Genomic DNA, 21,567 nt, shown 5'->3' on the forward strand with positions numbered 1-21,567 from the left:
AGTGATGAACCTCAGTTGTTCAATCTAATTAAAAACAAATAATGAAATTTGCTAACCAAACAGATGTTACTACATGCTTTTTTAATGGTGACTCTTAGTAGTTACTTGCTTGCAAAAACTCAAGACATAAGCTGAAAACCTGGGCACACAGTAAAAACATTTGCCCATACGTATTTTATTTTTATTTTACAATTAGGAATCCTAGGAGTCAGAACAAGTGATCGATGCACTCAGGTTTGCAGAGTCTGCAAGATTTACTATAGCAACTTAAGGGATTAGTCCAAGGGTAGCCACTGGCTGTTCTCTTGGAGAAGTCATGGAGTCCAGGCAACCGGAGAAGAGCAAAGATCATCACGACCTTTGAAAAGGGAAGAGAAGCAGAGCCAGGCAATTACGGACCAGGTATGCTAACCTCAAATACCCAGACAGATATATATGTATCACACAATACATTTCTAAGTAGCTGGAAGATTACAACGTCTTAAGAAACCAACTAAGATTTGTTAAGAATAAACAAATCATGTCAGACTCATCTAATTTATTTCCGTGACAGGATAATCTAAAAAGTAGTAGACGTGATTTATCTTGTCTTTTGTAAGACTTCTGGTGCTGTCCCACATGACATTCTTATGAGCTAACTGGGGAAATATGGGCTATTACGAAATCATTGTAATGTGAAAGCAGAGTGAGCTGAAAAATCTTGCATACTGAGTACTCTTCATTTATCAGAGGTTCTCTGGCCATCTGAAAAGCATAACAAAGAAGCCAAGAGAAGGCTGCCCTTCGTGTTTCGTGCTGTTCACTGTTTGCATTAGTTACCTGGATGATGAGCATGTTGATATGTGCGAATGAATCAAGGCTGAGAGAAATATTTCTAGTAGATATATTTTTAAATTAGGAAAATAAAATTCATTAAGATATACACAAAGAATTGGACTGAGGACTGAAAAAGGAAATGAGTGCACACGTATAAATGGGGAATTACTAGCCAGGCAGTGATAGTTTGGAAAGGATCTGAGGAATTATAGTGGCTCAGAAAATGAAGGGAAGTCAATAGTATGGATATTTGTCTGAATTAACAGGAGTGGCATATGTGAGACAGCAGAAGTAATTGTCTGATTCCACTCGGCACTGCTTAGGCTTTTACTGGTATAGATATCCAGGTCTGGGCATCATCCTTAAGAAGGAATGCAAAGTGGAAAAGCGTCACTTGGACATTACTAAAAAAAAAAAAGGCATATCCGAATTTGTGGAATTGATGACCAGTAATCTATCCCTCCAGATTTGAGCTGAGACATGGTAGTGGGCTGCAAGGCATTTGCTGCTTCTGCTGCTCTTCATGTGAATGCAGCCTACTGCTGTCCCTGAACTGGCTGTGAGTATTAATACTATTCTACCATAAATCCAACAGTTATAAAAGCATTAATATCCACAGTGCCCTTTGGGATATAAAGTAAATACAATGTACCAGTAAGGCTAAAGGGATAGATACAAGTCAGCGTAACACAACTGCTGAAGTGAAACCTATTCGCAACGTAATTATTTTGCGTACTGCATAGATGAGATCAACAGAGCTGCTTCCCTGTGGTTCAAGTATAGCATCGAAACCCACTCATTAGAAGTTAAAATGACACCATATGTACCCACTGCAGCACAGCATGAGGCATACTGGTGTCACCAAGAAAAAGTGAATTTCAGTCCAGCTGTTGTCATTTAAAGTTAAGTCCAGTTCTGGGTAGCTCTTTTCGGTGATTCCCTTTTCTGTTGAAGATATCAAGACAAAATGCCAAAAAAAAAAAAGTATGCTACATCCACGTCCATAAAGTTTATCAACTTAAAGACTCCAGGACAGGTATATTATTCATTGTTTTGCACCGGTAAGCACAGTAATATACAAAAGCATGCAAAATCATTTATGGTACAGAAAGATCCTGTAACTTCACTCCTCAAGTAACTGGTGAACATTCAAACCACTCCTACTTTTCTAGGAAGATAATTCCTGAGATGCAAAGTTGAGTAGCATGTTGGCATTTTCAAAGACACTGTACTTCAGTGAAGCATACAGAAACAACTTGGTAGGGACATAACAAAACAGGAGCAAAATATTATCTAACACAGATACTCAGAGGCAAGAAATGGTCATGGGGTTAAATTACAGTAGCGGTGGGCTTTTTTATTTTGTTGAAAAGTACATCTTTTACTGGATTCAACATAGTAATAAGATGAAAAGAGGTCCACTGGCAAGGGAGGAAAAAAAGCAAAAGTTTGGAAATACTTGACACAACTAAAATAAATGACAGCTTTTTCAATATCCCATCGGCAGGCTGTAGTAGACAATGTTTTCCCGTATCCATGGAGAAAGTAAAGTCTTTGATTGATGTAAGTCAGTTTAGCACAAATGCGGGTCTATCTAGTTAAAACCTGCACTACTTGTTTCTTTTAATAGATAATATAGGTAATATCTAGCTTTCACTCTGAACTCATGCTTTAACACTCAGAATTTATCCATATTTAATTACAATTTTATCACACTTTTCTAATCAAATAAATTTACTTTGTCCTCCAAGCAATCACCTCAGTATTCCAGTATGTAAAAAATACTTTCATTATGTTTATTATAAAAATATAAATGTTTCCACTACAAATCATTTTACATTAGTAAGAGGCCATCTACAATTGCACAATATATAATCTAAATGAGTAAGTAATGCTTTGAAATACAAGTTAACGTAAATACATATTGCCAATCAAATCACATCTATACATTGCTTATTGAATGCTAAGTAACAGCACAAAACTAGATATGTTAACAGAAATAAATAAAATGGAAACTATATTTAAAGATACAAAACCAATAATACGGCATGTCATTTTATGAGTAGTTGCATTTTGCTTGATGTCAATAACCGATGCAAGTCCTGTACAGGAAGATGGCCACACGAATTCTAGTATCTCTACTCCACAATGAAGAATTGTACACTGCTATGTATACATATGTACACGGGGACAGGGAGTATAGGATGCTTGCAACAGAGGCCACTTACAGTACAAACCGACTTTCGACAGGGAGAGAAAATGAAGCATATTTTAAAACTCTCTACTCCTAATAGCAAAGAAAAGCAAAACTGAGTTTCTTTTTTCCCAAGCATCAGTGAGATTTAATTTTTTATGCTGAGCATGCTGAAACAGTGGGCAAGGAACATGACATGATACTAAGAGAAAATGGAGGGTGGTTGGTGCAAAGTTTTCACTCGTCATCTAAAACTCTAAGAACTGGTTCTGTGTTTTCAGAAGCACTTCACAGATGTCTTCCCCCAACCCCAGCCCCCTCTCCCCCACTCTCCAGCGGCAGAATGAAGCTGAAGAGAAACGTCAGGAGGAATACGTTATAAAAAGCTGTACCCACATAGACAATGTCTGCAAATGGATTTTGGTGACTTCAAGTCACTAACTATGTCTGACTTAGAGCAATCTCAAACTGAAGAAAAGGAAGATTCTGAATGAACTAAGCAACGGAAAATACAGCTTTTCTATTCAGTGTGCTGCATTTCACGATAGATTGTGGCAGATAAGAAGTGTTCTTTACTTCTTAAGTACTTCATTTTACTTTTCTTCCATTTTTCATTTTTTATTTCAATTTACTTTAAAACCCCTTTATTTTTCTTTCAGAAAATATCACTAATTATTATCCTGTGAGTGTGCTTCAAATCCTGTCCTTTACAGCATGCTCACTGCCAGCACTCATTAAAAAGTCTCTAATTCTGCTTCTATTTAGCAATATGTGATAAACGTTGTCTCTCTACATTTTATAAGTCCTGGACCCACGAAGAACAATTTAAAAGCTGATTCAGCCACAGAAATCCTAGGAACTGACTCTTCCCTTACTTATGTGCCCTGTGCTACATGGAGCTTCAAAACCCAATGAATACAACACAGAAAGCACAACTAGTTACCTGCTTTTGCAGGCACAGCGAAAGGCGGTGTGCCATACAGTCACCTGCCTCCCACGCAGTCTTGGACTTACAGGGACTCACTGTTACTCATCAGAATCAGGTTTAGATTTCAGCATGGCAAGTTGGGATTCAGAGTGGTTTCCACTAGTGCCCAAAGCTTGACGTCTGCGTGCCTGGCATCACATCTAGAGCGTTAAGAAGCTCGTCTGTAGGTAGCACAAGAAGTGCCTCACACTGTGATTTAGACCACCCATTTTCAGAGCAGAGTCGTGTCTGCTCAGAACCGGGGCCAACGTGCTCTGGAGCAGCAACTTAAGAGCTTGCTCTTTGGGAAGATGCTGAAGATGGGGGAGGACTCTCAAATCCCACTTTCTAGGCTCCTTTTTCCAGCAGGAAATGTGAATGCTCTCCTAAAGATAGGCTCCTTTCTGCTTTCTTTCAAGGAACAGGTGCCTAAGGAATCTGTGCCAAAAAGCAAAGCTCCTGCAGGATGGCAGCGCCTGGGCAGATGTCTTCTAGCTCAGACTCACGTAAAATTACATTCCAAAGTTCCATTTCACAACCTTAAGTCATCCTTTTAAACGATCCACTTATCCCTGGCTGTAAGTCAGCATCTCAGCGTAACTACCAGTGGCTGCCCACATGGTAGTACACCTCCCAGTTCCCAGCATCGGGAGCAGAGCCTGCCAGAGGGAAGCCAGAAGTGGACCGCTCCCCAGGGAACTCAAAAAGCATCCTCAGGTAATGCAGGACGCAACCCTGACTCTTTTTAATGTTTGCTAGGCAAATCTCCCACCTGAACACCACCAGAGAACAGGAGTCCTTATTTTGACAGGGAAGCAAGCCTTTGGGAAGTAAATGAGATCTATGTACCTGAGCGGGCCAGATACTGATCTGGAGGTCGATATGCACACAACTCTGCCAGAACTCAAGCCTGGGTTAAAATACCACTCACATCAAATGGAAGGAATCTCAGCAAGTCCAGATGCTTTGTCTAGCGTCAGAGCTGGAAAAAAGACCATCTTTCTTTCCTTCTGTATTTGATATATGATGTTACGAGTATAAAATAATCTAGTAATTAACCCTCAGACAATTTCTCAGGTTGAACCAATGAAGTTTCGATAACATTTGGCACTTGGCAATAATACAGCCAGACTAAGGTATTTAAGCATAAATATAAACAATAATGGAAAAAAAATAAAGGAAATAAATAAGTCTTTTAAAAATTAAGACTTGTTTCTATTTAAATGAACACAATTAGGGAAGCTAACATAATGGTGAAAATCTTTTGTCAACTAACTCAAAGTCACTACAAGCTTTATTTCTGCCTTCCTTTCTGAAGTTGAAATAGCATGTTACAATGACATTATAGTAAATATGGCCAGACAGGTAGTGAGGTATAGTCCTCTATTTTCCTTGCTTTTAAAGAAATAAAATACCTGTTACAGATCTCTTCTGTATAAAAATACTGCAAGTCTTTCTTTCTTCTTGTTTGCTGTATAGATCAAATACACAGCTTTTATGTCCATGGATTTTTCATGTTATTCAGTCACTTAATACGCAAATGGCTCTAGGTTTTAGGATCACTGGTTTTTACTTGGAAGGATTTTTTACATATTTTTTTCTTTTGAAATTTACTATCTGCATTAATAGTCAGTCAAGAGCACCCACCCTTTAGGATTAACAGATAGAAAACAAGTTCACTCCTATTTTTAAGGCATTTATACTCAATATTTGAGTGTCTTAGTGGGTTTGAAATTTCAACCATTGTGTTTCCAAAGCTGTTGCAAAGAACTCCTTTAAATTCTGCCGTTTATCAGCCATCACTTTTGCCCTGTGATGCAATTTTTCTCTTTTTTTTTTCCTCCTGAGCAACATCATTTTGGTACCTTACACAGGAACAGGGCTGTTCTTTGTATGCGTTTCTAGAGCTTTGATACTGCTAACAATCTTCTTTTGAGGCCCCACAACTGTAACGCCAACTTTCTTCATGTCACTGGAAAAAAGAGAAGATGCACCGGGTGAGTGAGCGTACTGTCTCTATGTTTCCTAGGGCTGACGTGAGCAAACAGAAATCAACTCGCTCATCTTATATTGCTGCATTGGCGGAGCCTCCAGGTATGGCAATACTGCTGAAACACAAACCTTGGTATAAAAAAGCCTGAGAGCCCTTGTGTGAAAACAGCAGGAGGTTGCAAAAAAGAGTAAAAACTCATTTAGCCTTGTTGTGTTTGCTTACCTGGAAGAAAAGACAATGAAACAGTGTTCTCCAGTGATACACGCACTGGGACTTAGGGGCAAGGGGTTCACTTCTGGGCCAGCTGCAATCCTGAGCCTCTCTACCGTCTCCATCCCTCTGTCAGCCTGATCGCTTTTCCTGAGTGGTGCTGACATCTCGCTGTTACGTGCTGAGCCCTCCGAATGGTCGTCTTAACTCTGGTATCAGCACTGAGATTAAAGGCTACATGGCCAAGCTTCCGGCATCTACCCCGTTTGTCACCTCTCCTCTCTCCAGGCTGTCCAGTCTCTTTGTTCCTTGTGTGACACAGAAGTGGTTTAACACTTGCCAAGGGCTAACACAGGCTCACAGGAAACTGGGCATTCCCAGAGGATTTCTGAACTGTCCCCGAAGGGTAATTGTTACAAAAAGCCATTAGCAGCCTTTTTATAGTTGCAATAATACACTAATTAACGGCACTGATGTGTTTAATTATTGGTAGCAGCAGCTGCTGCTTACTTCTTCACAACTTGTCCTTTATCCAGCTAGCCCAACAGGGAGTCAAGATTGCCTTTGACAGTGAGTTGTAACTGTACCTGATGCCTTTTCAGGCGCAGAGAGAACACTGCCTGACTCTCCCTTATCACAAGAACAACGACAGATTGCATTTAAATGTAATAAACTTGCAAGTTGTAAACTTACAAGTTTAGCATGTTTAAATGTCAAAACTAGAGGCAGGAGGGAGTTCATCCCCTGAATAATTATCACCATGTAGGAGGAAAGCAGCTACATAGTGCTTGCTCTGTCTCACCTGGTTTGATGGAATATGGGATGGGCAATAAAGGAAGAGATTAGCACAGGTGCTAGCTGTGGGGAAACCCCCATATAAAAGGCAGAATGTAAAGAATCAACACAGAAACTCCTAAACTCTGAGTGAAAGAAAGCGGTGCTGGTGTACCAGATGATGCATGGTGCTACTGTGTCAGAAGAAATGGGGAATTTCCTTCATATCAGTGAGAAAAAGCTACGGGGCCATGGCCTTCACACAATCACCAAAGCATCTAGGTTTCCTGCACGTGTATTGCAACTACAACAATAATTTACATTTGTCTCTTTAAATGTAAGAATATTTTAGCTAAAAACTGGAAACTCCGTATAAAAATGCTACTCTTATGCTAATGTTTAAAGTTATACCTCCAGCCACAACCAATGATGAAGAGCTCCAGTCAATTCAAACTTACTCTGTAGAAATCTTGGCTATTGTATCACAGGAACTGTACTCGACGCCCGTGAAAATGTCTTTGCACTGTCCTGTCCGAAAACCATTGAGCCAATCACCTGTCGTGCGGAAGGCTGAAATGTCAACGTTACTTTGGTCCAGGAGAAGATTTGATGGCCTGAAATAAAAAAAGAATGTGAAGAAAGTTAGGGAACAGGGATACACATGGATTTATTTTGCGTCTAAACTTAGCACTGGCATCAGCAGGAGCTTCCAGGCTAGACGTTTCTGTTTGTCTGTGGAAGTTACCTGACGCTGAGGCCACCACATGCTCTCACGCTGGCAGCTCTGACGAACGCTGCATAATCATCTTGCTTAAGAGCGCCAGCTTCTCATACCCACTTTTAAATCACTGAAGCATCACCAATTCATGAAGTGCATTGTTACCTTACAGTTTAATGTGTGAAGAATTAGCAAAGACAAGCCTAATTTAGAATATATTTATATGATTCACCTAGTCCCAAACAACACACAAACGATGTACACTCTGGACTCCAAGTTGAGTGCGTTGGCAGAATTTACACATATCAGATGTTCAGAGTATTGCAGCCCACTGACAAATCCTAAATGCTGCTACCAAGTTAGAAGCACAAATAATAAGACACTAGTGGCTTTAAAAAAATTGTATCAAGTTTAGAAATCAAATGTCAAGTGAATTTGTAAGACAAATGTAACTGCACGAGACTTGCATTCTGCAGGGAACGGAGGCAGAAATGACGAAACTTGTTATTAAATACACTTAGCCAAATGTAAAATGCAATTGCCACGTCCAGTTTAAAATTGATGCTCACTCTAAGACTGAAAGTTCCATAAGGATATCATACAAATAATTTAGAAGGGAGAACTGAATCATCTCCTGCCTTTGAAAGTAACTTGGCGCTCACAAAGGATGCTGAACTGACACGATTTGCATCCAAGTTCTCTACTTAGAAAACAATGAAGAAACCAGTAAAAAACAAACAAAACCAACACAACAAATCAAACAAAATATATGTCCATGCTTCTTTTCCCATTTAAACCTTTTTCCATCTGCATGTCTACATATAAGCTATGGAGAGAAAAATGTCCTTCTCCAAATAATGATTAAATGTATAACTTTTTATCAAGAAGGAATATATTGCAGCTGACTCTGTACTTTGCATATTGCAAACAGCAAAAATGGCTGCTCCCACATTGATCCAGAAATTGAGTTCTGTCTGGTATGAATACTCTTGCCTTTGTGGTCTTGTGAGCATACTGTAACTTCTTATTTGAGCGTGTCAAGACTAAAAAAAAAGGCCAACCCTTCCCCATGAAGTCACTAGAGTCAGGCTCTACCACACCTCATTTTAGCCATCTAAAAAGACCACAAATAGGCCCAGCTAGTTTTCTGAACTGTTGCTACACTCCATGGAGACACAAAGGCATTGCCAGGCAGGGGGTTTGTCCTCTCTGAAACAGGTCTTCCAGGCAAACAGCTTGGAGGAGACAGCCAGCTCTCAGAGAGGTGAACCTCTTCTCAGCTGCTCTGCCTCACTGACTTGCTGTTTTTTCTAAGAGGTGGGAGAAGCCCCTGAATAGCAATACATCAGCAATCTCTTTCTACTGACACGACATCTTACTAATTCTAGCTACCTTTCAGTGCTAATTAGTACAATAATGACTTCCTCCACTATTCAGGTGTTACTAGAGACATCAACTCTATTTCTGTGTTCTTCCCTCCACTGACAAACGCATGTCCATACTGGACAGCTTTTTAGCCACCATTCAGGAACACATGTGGCTCCATTTTAAGTGAAGTATGTCTTCATGGCTTATGGGTGTCTGTCTCAGGCTTACAGCTAAGCATGTGCTTAGATGTGCTACTATGATGGTGCTACTCATGAGCACAGGAGACTGAACTAGAGGATGTTCAAAGCAGTTAGCACTGCAATTTTGCAGTCTATTTTCTACCCCATAATTCTTTTTCCCTGTGGCTCTAGTGAAACATCACCTGCACAGGAGCCTGACTACTACAGCTGAATCCATCTGAAGTGAATTTTGTCACTGGAAAGAAGTGAAAATGAGAGGTGGTTAGACTAACACCGTAATTTGAAGGCAGTGATTACGCAGTGTAACGGGTGGGTGACAGTTACTGGTACTGGAGAACTGATCTGGATTGTGAAACAGCCTCTTCACCCCAAACCCAAGCCATCTCTGAGCACCGGAAAAAACAGAAAGGGGGAGATAGTAAAGGCACCAAAGAGAACAAAATGTCCAAATATCAGTGTATAAGCAGCTTAGAAAATGCAAACCAAACTTCTCAATCCCAACACAAGTCTTTACTAAGTTTCATCAAGATCAGCAGCACTGCAATAGCACACCCTTGCAGTACATCTGACTTGCACTGGGATCAGGAGATACCACATCAGTTATACCGAGACTTTTACCTTTTACCTTTGAAGAAAAGAACAATACAGCTTTGCTAAACAATAACTCTTGGTATTTTCTACATATTAAACAGCATCTTTTACTTCTGATGTTTTGGCAGTTGTTATCAATCAGCTGATTTCTTTCATGCTCAGAAAATTATTTTAATATCTTCTCCCTTTCTGGGATTGCAGGCCACAATTAAAAAGCTCATTAGATGCTTGAAAATCTTAACTTCAAATCCACAAATGGACATAACACCGCTGTAGATTCACCATCGATTTTCACCAGGTTTCAGAGCAGCGATGTTCCTGATCAGGCACCTTTTGCCTACCTTCCCTCCGGAGCCCAGCCAGGACAAGGAGCTGCTGCAAATGACTGTGATCACTGGCACCAACTATGGACCTCACATCCTGGGAACAGCCGTAGATGGAAAGGAAAGCGGCAGAAGACACCAGAAACCTGCTCTGCCCCAAAACAGAAAAGAAGGGAAAGCACAGCATGGCCATACCGACACAAAGGCTGAGCTGAGGACAGAAGATGCAGCACACTTCAGGTTACTGTTCTCGTGGTAAAACCAGATCTCAAGTACCTACGTGATACACAGCTTTGAACACCCTCCAGTTAAAGGCTCAGGTTAGATAATCAGGCCCAAAATACTTTTATTCAGTAGCTGTACAGCCTGCACCTCCCTGACTACTGTTTGTCCCATGAAGAGCCAATGCTTTTTATTTATAGTTTTCTGGGTATAGTGTCTGGAATCCCAAGACATTTATTAAGAGTATTTATGAAGTGTTCTTAGTGATAAAGCACGAAGATTTTTTTTTTTCCAGCCTAGTATGCCTTTTCAACTTAAATCTAATAAAACAAGGCCTGACTCAAGAATCACTAATGAAAAAAAAATATGTATAAACAAGTTGAAATAGAACAGGTCTCTAGGATTAGGAATTAGAGTGGCCCAAAAGAGCTTTTATGTTTATTACTTGGATCAAAGTATCATCAGGACAAAAAATATGACCTAATTTTAATGCAAGTGACCTCAGAATAACCAGCACTGTAAAGTATCATTTTTCTCCGTGTAGGATTCCAAACAAAAATTAGTTACTTTCCTCCTCAGAGAGGACATCTGGACAGTTTATCAATGAACAGGAATTTGTCTCACTGTGAAGAGTCTGTGATGTCTCCTTGCATGCACCAAGGGAAAGCTGGGCTTTCAGAGCATCTGCACACATCGGCAGTTTTTTCCCCCCTGACCCAGCCCCTAGACAGAAGGTCTGAACATGAAATTTATGGTCTGGGTGATGTGCGCCATGAGCTCACACTTTACTAGACAAATTAGATGGGTTGCAATCCGTGCAGCTGTAAACGACGTCCTGCAGGGTTCCACCTGATCTTTTACAGCTTTTCATAAATCAGTACCTACTAGCTTCAGAAGAGAGTCATTAAAAAGAAATCATGGAAATTACATGTTTGCTCAGGGGAAGTGAAATAGAACATTTCCCTCTGTCTTCTCTTCTCTTCTCTTCTCTTCTCTTCTCTTCTCTTCTCTTCTCTTCTCTTCTCTTCTCTTCTCTTCTCTTCTCTTCTCTTCTCTCCCCTCCTTTTTTTTTGAACTCTCTTTATTCTGTTGCTTTGACCAACTATGATATACCCCATCGTGTTACCTTTCAACAGTCATGGAAAGACTTTCTATCCTGTTCACCCTGACTGTGTGTCTATCTATGGAGTTGTATTTACTGACATGTAGCGCCCTGAAAAAAAATCAGCAAGCCTCAGGTTAGAGAAACAAATTTAACAGCAAGATGCCAGTTACAAAATGCCCTGTTGCTGAAAGCTTTCTCTGGATATGCCCATTATGTTAACAGTTGGAATTAACCTTTGAGTCAGCCCCAGTAGCAGGGAGAACTATAGTTTGTTATCATTAGCACAGCTTTTTGTCACAACACAGGGGAAGTTTTGCTGCACCATATAGTAACGACAAAGACCACAGAAAACATCATTAGAACCCTTCCCAATATGGCATGGAAATGTCATCTCTGTTTGGCTGCTGCCTGGTGAGAAAGGGATACATTAACTTGTGAAATCCAGGAACTGAGACAAATGAAAGGAAAATGTCCTGTCACTTCTTCTGCATGAAGGATGGTATTCTGCAAATACACAGAGGAGTTGTGCATACATGATCCCAGACTTCGTATTGCAGTAGCCTCTCTCTTTCCATCCCTTCCTCCCAACAACACAACCAACCTTCAGTTTTAAATCTGGACCTCCCCTTCCACAGTCAGTTTCTCTTAAAGGGGAAAGCATTTAAAAAACATAAAGTAATTTCCTGTGGCAAATTTTAGGTAATTGTAAGCCGATTTTGTAAAGTGAAATTGCTCCCTAGGAGGGAGCCAGGCCTGGTTTGAACACAAATCCTATGTGCTTTATGATTATGGCAAGCTAAAGCATAGAATTCAGGTCTAACAAGAAGGATATCTCCTATTTCAAGGAAAAAAAACCCCAAAACCAAAACCAACAGCTGGCATAGAAAGCAAATTTTAGTTTTATCTTCTACAGCAAGCAGAATCGTAAGTATACATGTGTATCAATAGGAGACTAGTAAATAAATGACATGCTGAGGAGAAGTAGAGTCATTGTGTTTACTTGATTATCCATGGACCTTAAAGACAAGAATCTTTGGAGTTCCACCTCTTCATGCCCATTTTTAAGGTACCCTTAGCAAAATTTGTAACTTAGTCCCTAAAATACAGTTCACCTCTTAGGGTGGCACATTTGCTTTTCCCAAGGGGCTTCACATCACGCTTGCACACTCTCAGAATAAGCAGGTTGTGACTGCTCTTTGAAGTCAAAAGAGAGCTGGAGAAGTGAAGAGGGGTAATACAAGTAACCACAGGGACAAGAACGTAGGTGAGGCTGATGGCCTGCTGCAAAATGATACATCTCTCTAAATGTCACCCTGGCCTTTTTATTTTCTAGCTCCATGTTGTCTGTTGGCAAGAAAATTACCACAGCTTCCTCTAGGATAATGATCAAATAAAATTTCAGCTGCCCCGTAGGTCGGTCTTCCCTACTCCTTCAGCTGCCCCTCAGAACATGCTTTTCAAGGGGCTTATATTTTCAGAATCCTGGTGGGGTAATAAATCATACGCCTGGGTGTATCAATGCTCCTCAATTTACTTCTCCCCCCCGCCAAAACCACTGAAGGCAAAAAATACCAGCACGTTGGTGAAATGGTTTTCTTTTTCTCATAATACAGCTTAAGCTGTGCTTTCAAGCCGCAGAAGCAACGTCACATGGCCATTTCCTGGGATTCGTAGCTGGCCCAGAGACAGACCCTTAACGATAACCAGTCATTATTGTTAGGACAGTCTATAGGCTCTTTAAAAGAGGGAGAGAAAAATGCCTCAGAGAGCTTTTAAAATGCTTTTCTGGCTCTTTGCATCTACCATTTGCTGTGTACGACTTGCCCTTATATCTCACATTTGGCTGCACTAGGAATTTCTACAGACTTTCGCTACAGCATTCGCGGCATCAGGCAGCGGCTCCGTGCAGTGTCTTTTTCCAGCGCAGAATTACCGTTAGCGCTAATGAGGGCTTCACGTTGTAAATCCAGCACATGGAGCTGACAACAGCAGAACAAAATCCCTCGGAATCCCAGTAAACAGCAAACGCTCAGGACCAGGGCACCCGCTGGTCTGGCTGCATTTACTGTTTAAATTACACAGAACCCGACTCCGTCTGCTGGGAAGTCTTGCCTGAGTTTCACCAGCAGAGTCAAATTAGAGGTGGGAAAGTGCAAATAGATGTTTTACTGTCTCTGTTAACAGCGAGCCCCAGCAACTTTTAACTTTGAAGGAGCAGTGGTCGATGCGTGTCTGCCTCAGGCACGGTATTAATGACTGCTGGGAAAATTCAGGTGAAAACAGGGCTTTTCTGTCTCTAGTATGCTAACTAACTAAAGGCCCTAAAAAGCTCCTCAGCGTAACTCCTGGATTCCCCATGGACCCCAAACTATGATTAGACACCAAGGAGTATAATTTACTGTAATCTTCCCTTCTCCTGTGTGATTTGTAGTTAAGATTCCCCCCCTCTATATATTCACTATTTTATGTTCAACAGACTTCAGAAAGAGGGCTAGCGTTGTAGGCTTACATTACTCGAATTCTTTTAGAGCGAGCAGTCCATTTTAGGACATGGATTATATTGTTGCTGGGTTTTGAACACGCTAAAAATTCACACGTAGGCTTGCATCACGCAGTGTTTGGCCAAACCCAGACCCTGCTGTTAACGCCTGGACAGCCACGAAGCGTAAGCCCTCTCTGAAAGCCGCCAAGTAAAACTGAAATCTCCTTCCTTCAGCCCTCCAGCCTGAAAGTTCCTAACAGGGAGAAGCAAACAAGCAATATTACGGCAGGTCAGCAATACAAGTCAAGCATCTGAAGCCTTCTGACCTGAATGGCAAAAAAGGGGACTTTTCAACAACATGTTCCGCCAACACAAATAATCGTTTCGTTGCAAATATTATTGTAAAAACCGGGCTTGAATTATTCTGCATAGTGGAGCAGTCTGAATTTCTTATTTGACCCATTCACTGCTCCTATTGAGTTTAATTTTCATAAATATCCTACTAAGCTAGCATACCAGAGAGTTTCCACCCAATCATCAGATTTTAAGTGGAAACAAACTGTGAGAAGCAAAATCCAAATTTTAAATTGCAAATGATGCCTCTGGACGTTCGAGAGCAAACATTACGCTTGACACCAGTGGGAGCGCCACAATGATGGACAGCAAAGCACATGTTTCACCCCGAACACTTGCAATCAACTACGCGCAAATAACAGGTCGTCCAAAAACTGCTCAAGGAAATTACTCCAGTGAGTAATTCCAACAACACAACAAATTCAAGAAAGTCAGGATAGGGCTGTAAACAACTTGATAACACATGAAAGAATGTATGAGGAATTATTCATACACATTTTCAAACACTTTCCTATTTTCTTCAGGAAGAGTAACCGACCCTGACCCCTTAAATTTCCTGGACTATAGTAAAAGAATTTCAACTATGCTTTTTCTGAAAATAAGTGGCTTTCTTGTTTTTCTAGCCTTAGATATAACAATACCTGCAGAATTCATATTTAAATGGAGAAATTCTAGCACATAAAAGAGATCTGAAACCAGATCTACCAACGATGCTGCAGTACAATCCAGAAATAATGCATTTTTTGTTGGTTTTTTTTTTTTAATACAGTTACATAGTGTCATGAATTACCAAAAAATGGGTTTTTTTGGGATTAAAAAAATAATCACATAACTGTTTACAGATGAAACCTCCCCTTATCACAGAATTGGAACTTGGAAATTAATGGCAGATATGAAATTTGTGTAATAGTATGTGATATACAGGCTGAGGCCTCTAAGTGGAGTCCCAGGGAGGCAACAGTACATTTTGTAAACATCAGTTCCAGAGCCTTCAATAAAATCTTAAGAGGTTTTATCCATGTACCTTAATTGTCATTCATAAACACAAAGAATATGTTCTAGCTGCAGATTCATTATTGTAAATCAAGAATTACTTGACTGAGCTCGATGAAGTACCTCATTCTGGAAAAAAGAAATTTGGGTTTAAATCTTGTTTAAGTTTTACGCACAGAAAAGGTGCATAGTTAACATGCATAATGGTCTTCATTTTGAGATTAGCATAAATATAATTTTAAATGTCTTTTTATTTTGGTAAGCAGCATTATTTCTTTAAAAATCTGGTTTGGTTTCCCTATTTTGAATCAGCTTTTCACTTTGTACGTCTATTCAGAAATTCTACATTTTGCAACACGTAACATTTATCGCGTTATCCAGAGCAGACTAATAGACTAAAATGACTATCTGAAATTACAAAATAAAACTTTGCTTCAGAACCTTGTATATGCAAGAACACAGAATCAGATTTTTAATCCTTTGGAAGTGTCTTAAACCCAAGGACCGACTGGAAAGCAGTTTGGCTGGCTGATGCTACAAGCAGTGCTTGGAGAGCAAAGGGGGGAGTCTATAAAGTGCAAGAGAGCCAGCCTTGCGTCCTGCCTCTGTGTATGAAATCAAATGGCTTTACTGAACCTTACTGCCTTTGCTGAACACGCTCCGTCTCTTCCATGTATTTCATACTAAAGGCAGCTCCATGCCAGAAGAAACAGATGCTGAATGCTATTAACAATTACTGGCTAGCCTGTAAGTAACACCTTCATCTTCAAAGATTTGGGGCAAACTTGCTAATTAATCCTCCTGTGAGGAAGGTAATGTAAATTTTCAGAGAGACAGAAAAGTTAGCTAAACAAAACAATCACTTAGAAAGTCCCAGTAAGACAGCTGCCTGTGAAATGGGTGGTTTTGACATTTTCCAAAATGAAATGAGGACCGACTGATTTTGCAAAATATTTGATAGCTGCGTTTCCAAACTGAAAACTGTTTCACAAACGTGTTTCAAACCACACTACCGGCCTCTTATTAACAAGTGGACAAAAATCACCAGATAATTTTACAGAACTCCCCGTAAGCAGTAAGACGTGATAATGACTTTCCGTGTTAGATGCTTAGGCTAGATATGAACTGAGAATAAAGATACTGAAGGATAAATTTCTCATTAAAATCTCCTTCCTCTGAGATCCTCCTCTCGATTTGCAATGCAAATTAAGCGGCATTTTCTGTGAAGACCCAAAGAAACTAACAAAAGTCCTCACAAGGAAGACTATCAGCTGTTTATTTTCTGCATTCAATATATGAGACAAATTCTTGCCATTCTTGCACTTAGATATAGCTACTAATACAGCTAGAAACAAACAAACAAAAAATTGCTACAGACCACTTAATAAAGAAATATCCTGAATTCTCAAGTGGTTTTCTCCCCTTATTTGCAATATAATTCTTTCCTCCTCTCCTGAATATGTTTGCAGTATAAAGAAACAACAGCAGCAATACTTGACACTGACTTTCACTTTACCAAAAAGTTATATAGAAACAAAAGCAAATACAGAAGCAGTTTATTTGTCTGTGTGGATTCCTTCCCAATTTTGAAATCAATCACAGACCTGGCAGAAATTCAGAACTTCTAAAAATCATGTGTCGGAATTAGAAACACTTTTCAAATTTTTTTCAAATGCTTTTTCTTGGCAGAGGCTGTGGATTAACTCAGTTATTCCTGTTTCATAGCCGGTCCATGAAGACTGACTAACTTTAGTCGCAGCTACATCACAGATGTGAACACGCACAGCACCTATAGGAAAGCTGTCATATTACTCAGGTTGCCTGCACCCTGTATCAGAGCCCTTACATCTCAAGGTCACACTATCCTCCAACAGTGTAATTCACTTTGGGTTGCAGAAATGCTTTATATATATTTCTAATTACACCCTATGTTTTAAATATATTTTTTTCAAATGGCTGTGTAAGAGTAAGATTCATATACATAAAATGATAATATACATTGTAACTCTAGAGATCCATCATATACATAACAGATCAGAATCAGAAATATGAACAACACCCCCCCCCAAAATATAAATAAGTGGGGGAAAGAAAACACAGATAAAGAAAATGAAGTGTTATGAGTCCATTTAAGATTTGTAGTGTATACAAAGTATTTCCAGTTGTGTGACTTTTGGCTTGCATTTTTTTTTTCCCCCACAAATGAAACAACAACTAATAAGCCCTTTCAGACCACAGCCTCACCAACTGGTTAGCAGGTGGGTGAAGTGATTCTGTCTCTCCTACTCAAGTTTAGAAAACTTTCCATCTGCTTTGTATCTGCATGAAATGTTCACAAATGTGAAGTAATACACAGTGGACTAAAAAATAATAAGCTCAAGAAGAAAAATAATGAACCCGATCAAAACTGGAAGAACTATGAACTCACTTCCACCCTAAAGATATCCAAACAATCTAAGGTCTCTGTTATAAAAATGAACATAATGCTCAGAAAACAGGAAAGAACAGCAAGACATAAATCAAATAAAAATATCATGAGGTTGTGCTTTAGAAAACTGCATGACTTTTACAACTTTTTGTGTACGGAGTTCTGTTCCTACAGTCCTTTCCAGAGCTAGATAACTTCAGGCAGCCTAAAGGACACAAAACACCCAGGTGTCCATAACCAGTGCTGCTCTCGTTAGCAAAAGCTCAAGGTGCCCAGCTGATTAAAAAGGGAATTTTGACAGGCAAGAAAGAAATCAGCCATACTCTCTACTTTACAAGGAATAGGAAAGGAATTTTCATGTGTATTTGAGATGAAACACAACACCAGGAAAGGTATAATGAAACGTTTGCTGTGCCGAGGTTACAAAAAGCTTTTCTTGACGTGAGGTTCACAAGCACGTAGAACGGTCTGTGAAGAGACGATCAATAAGGATAAAAACATCCCCTCGGGTATCAAGAAATTATTAGATGCCATGGATTGGCCAGAAGGGATAGAAAACTGAAAAGGAAATACAGAATTGAAGGCTTTGACTCCTCTCCTGTATTCCTATGAGGTATTAGTGTAAAATATGTCTGGGCTATGGCCTGGAATCAGACGTACAGTCAAGCACATCCTTCAGTTGAAGTCAGTTAACAGTAACATAGAGGACAGGGATATCCTACGCACCTCCAGCAATGTGCTTTTAAATAGGATACAACAGGGCTGTGACTATTTTAAACAAACATCAGCTCTAAAATCTGTAAGAAGAGGCAGGCTTTGCATCTGCAACAGACATGGTCAGGTTAAACATCTTTCCTGAGCAAGTATATTCTGAACACCTATGAGCATATGGTGGGCATAAGGCTTTAGCATTCTTCCAGTAGCACCACAGACATGAGTAAAAGAGAGCTGGGACCTCTGTAATTTAGATTAATTGCTTATTACAGGTACGGGGAGAGGTGCTGCAGGAGTACTACAGCCTCAAGTAACAACTAAGAGCAGCCATTTCAGCCAATGTAACCCCCCCAAGCCCTTGGGGCTGAGTCGCAGAGTGCTTTACCTCTGCAGGGATGCCTGTCAGTACAAGGATACCGGCAGGGATCCGGCTGCGCCTCTCCTCGAGGAGCTGCCCTGACTCACTGCCCTTTCGTACCAGTTACATATTTCTGCACATAAGGCTACAGCAAGACCCAAACCCACTTTAAATCTGGCTTCTCATTTTTCTCTGTCAGTCTGTCAGAAAGCGATGCCGGACCTCCAGTGCTCAGTCCCTGGCCAGCAGCACCACCGGCTCCCGCCGCAGAAGGAGCGCACCTTACCTGCCAGCAGTGCCTCTCTGCAGGACACGAAGAGCGTGTGGAGCTGGCTGCAGCTTGTCAGCCAGGTCTGAGGTTTGAGATTACTTAGTTTGGCAACGGTTACACGGGGGTGATCACAGATTTCCAAATCTGTATAAGACTGCCCAGCACCCCTTATGTTGTCATACCTAATTCCTGGTCGTACTCAAGGTTAAGGACAGCCTGGGTTGCTCTGCGGACACCGACAGGGTGAGATGGAGAGATCACGGATCACACGTTCCCTGAACTGCAACAAATGCCTTCCCAGAGGGGAAGGGCTTGGGCTCACCCATGCCGGTGTGCCCACCACCCGGACCCCACAGCCCCCCATCTGTCACCAGGGAGTGAGGAGCTGCAGAGAGGGAGAGAGACTGAACTGCTTGGGAATGCAAGGGTGTAGCAGCAGAACGGTAATTGGGACGGAGGGAATAAAAATCACCTTTGACACTCCCCTCTTCAGAAATGTGCTCCACATCAAAGCCAAAGCAGCAGCCTGCCATGAGGAGCATTTTATTGAGAGCTCACCTAAAGCATCTGTGAGAAGTCCCCCACCGTGTTAGCAGCCTCCTTCCTTCCCCAGGCTGTGCCATAAGCAGAGAGCACGGCATCGTGGTACCGATGTGCAGCTTCTGCTGCCCGCCCCAGTAAAGCATATAATGAAATAGGAGCAAAGAGAGCAAGAGAGAGATGGGAGAAAGCAATACTGCACTTGGGTGCTCCTGCGCAGCTCCCAGCAGATGCAAGCAGTACTCGGACTGAATTTGGTCTCCATTAGAGGATATCAGCTTTTACTGGCTATGAACAGGTAAACTGGAAGTGATGGTTCAACACTGTTTTCAGCTCTGCTGTGGTTCAACCCCCTAATTGGAAGGACAGTAAACAGGGAACATTTTGTTTCTGTTTGGAATGCAAAACATTCAGCATTGGTTTCTGCAATCAAATCCCCAAACCAAAACACGATAGTCATGATTCCCATCTCCCCTATTCAGCAGATTGCTTCAGTATATCCCTACAAAATAATTATTTTCACTAATCATTTGCCAAATGGGGGTACAAGATGTTCCAAAGAAACATGCTTGACTGAGAAAATAGTGTTTAAACAGTTTGGGGTTTTTTCCAATATTTTTTTTTTTTTTGGGGGGTGGGGTGGGGGTAGGGGGGTGGGGTTGTATTGTTTTTTGTTACCTGGCAGGTAACAGAAATAATTGCTTGTTGGTTTACTATGTATTAAATGCTCACCAATTACATTACTGAAACATAATTACCATGCAGGCAGTATTCTCTCATTATATACTTTTAAAAGCAAATCCCATTAGTATGGCTGCCTTCCTCCTCCCATCTCTGCTTTCTTTTTCACGTCTCTGGAGTGGCCGTAGGAGGTAATTAGGATGGTCAGCCTCTAGCTCAGGATGCAACACGATGCCAGGCGCCAGGGAAAAGGAAGCAAGGTCCACGTCACCCGCACAGCAGGCTGCAGTATCAATGTGGTTCTTCCCGCTCCTGAGCTCCATTTCCCTCCTGTGCCTTCCCATTCGATTGCTAAGGTGAGAAGTGTGCTGCGTTACAGGTAAAGGTCTGAGAGGAATGTTTTGCTGCGTTCCTTTTTGAAGCTTGCCTCATGTCAGACTCTGGTCTCTTGCCCACTGAAACACTCTCCAAGACCTGGGTCTGAAGCAGCAGAGTGCATTTCTCCCTGACTTTCCAGACAGAGGATTTTGCTTTAGCGTTCACGCCCAAAGTAACCTTACATCTTTTCAGATCACTTCAGTATGAGAGTGAGATGTTGTGCATTATATAAACGGATTAACTTAAACCCGACTTAACCAAACCTCTTATTTCACCACATTCTCATTATGTCCTTAGGTGTCAACACACTCTCCAGTTACTCTCTCTCAATGAGATAATTCTTATCTCATCATAGTGAAGTTCCAGAGCGCGTTGAATAACCAGAATTATAAATGAATGTTTTTAATGCAATTAGGAATATTGCACAGGTTGGAAATGAATTCCTAGTTAAGGCAGTCATCTAACAGGGAACATTAGTGCATTTTTAAATTTGTGAGTCCTGCTGAAAGCAGAACGATTGTTCATATGATTAAAGTGACTTGTCAGAGCAGAGCGTAAGACTGTAGGATATGTGTTTGGATCCAATTCAGAAAGATACTTAGGAACATGCCTAGCTGTAACCTATGAAACACTAAGCACTTAAAACACCACATAAGGTCAGAAGGAAAAGGAAGATTACATGATGGCCAAATCTGCTATCTGTGTTTTTCTCCCAAACCTCTGCTCAATCTCACAATGGGTTTCATAACCCTAACACAACAGCTTTTCACAATTTGAATAAATAATAGCAAATAATTAATAAAAGTAACAGCAACAATAAAAAAAATAATAATATTAAAATGTTTCTCCCAAAGGGATAGTCAGGAAGCTTTCTCTAGCCTTCAAGA

At 40.7% G+C, this 21,567-nt stretch overlaps 1 protein-coding gene across 1 annotated transcript in view; it reads right to left on the minus strand.

The window, feature by feature from the left end:
- Positions 1–3,346: 3,346 nt before the first annotated feature.
- Positions 3,347–21,567, minus strand: part of EPHA3 (EPH receptor A3) — a 216,041-nt gene continuing 197,820 nt past the window's right edge. The window contains exons 15-16 of the mRNA XM_059819050.1: positions 7,413–7,568; positions 3,347–5,949 (exon numbers count right to left, since the gene is read on the minus strand). Coding sequence (XP_059675033.1) covers positions 5,844–5,949; positions 7,413–7,568 — 262 coding nt within the window. The 3' untranslated portion in view covers positions 3,347–5,843. The remainder of the gene's footprint in view (positions 5,950–7,412; positions 7,569–21,567) is intronic.

This window comes from Gavia stellata, chromosome 1, assembly GCF_030936135.1.
Source record: "Gavia stellata isolate bGavSte3 chromosome 1, bGavSte3.hap2, whole genome shotgun sequence".
In the NCBI taxonomy this organism is placed as follows: Eukaryota; Metazoa; Chordata; class Aves; order Gaviiformes; family Gaviidae; genus Gavia; species Gavia stellata.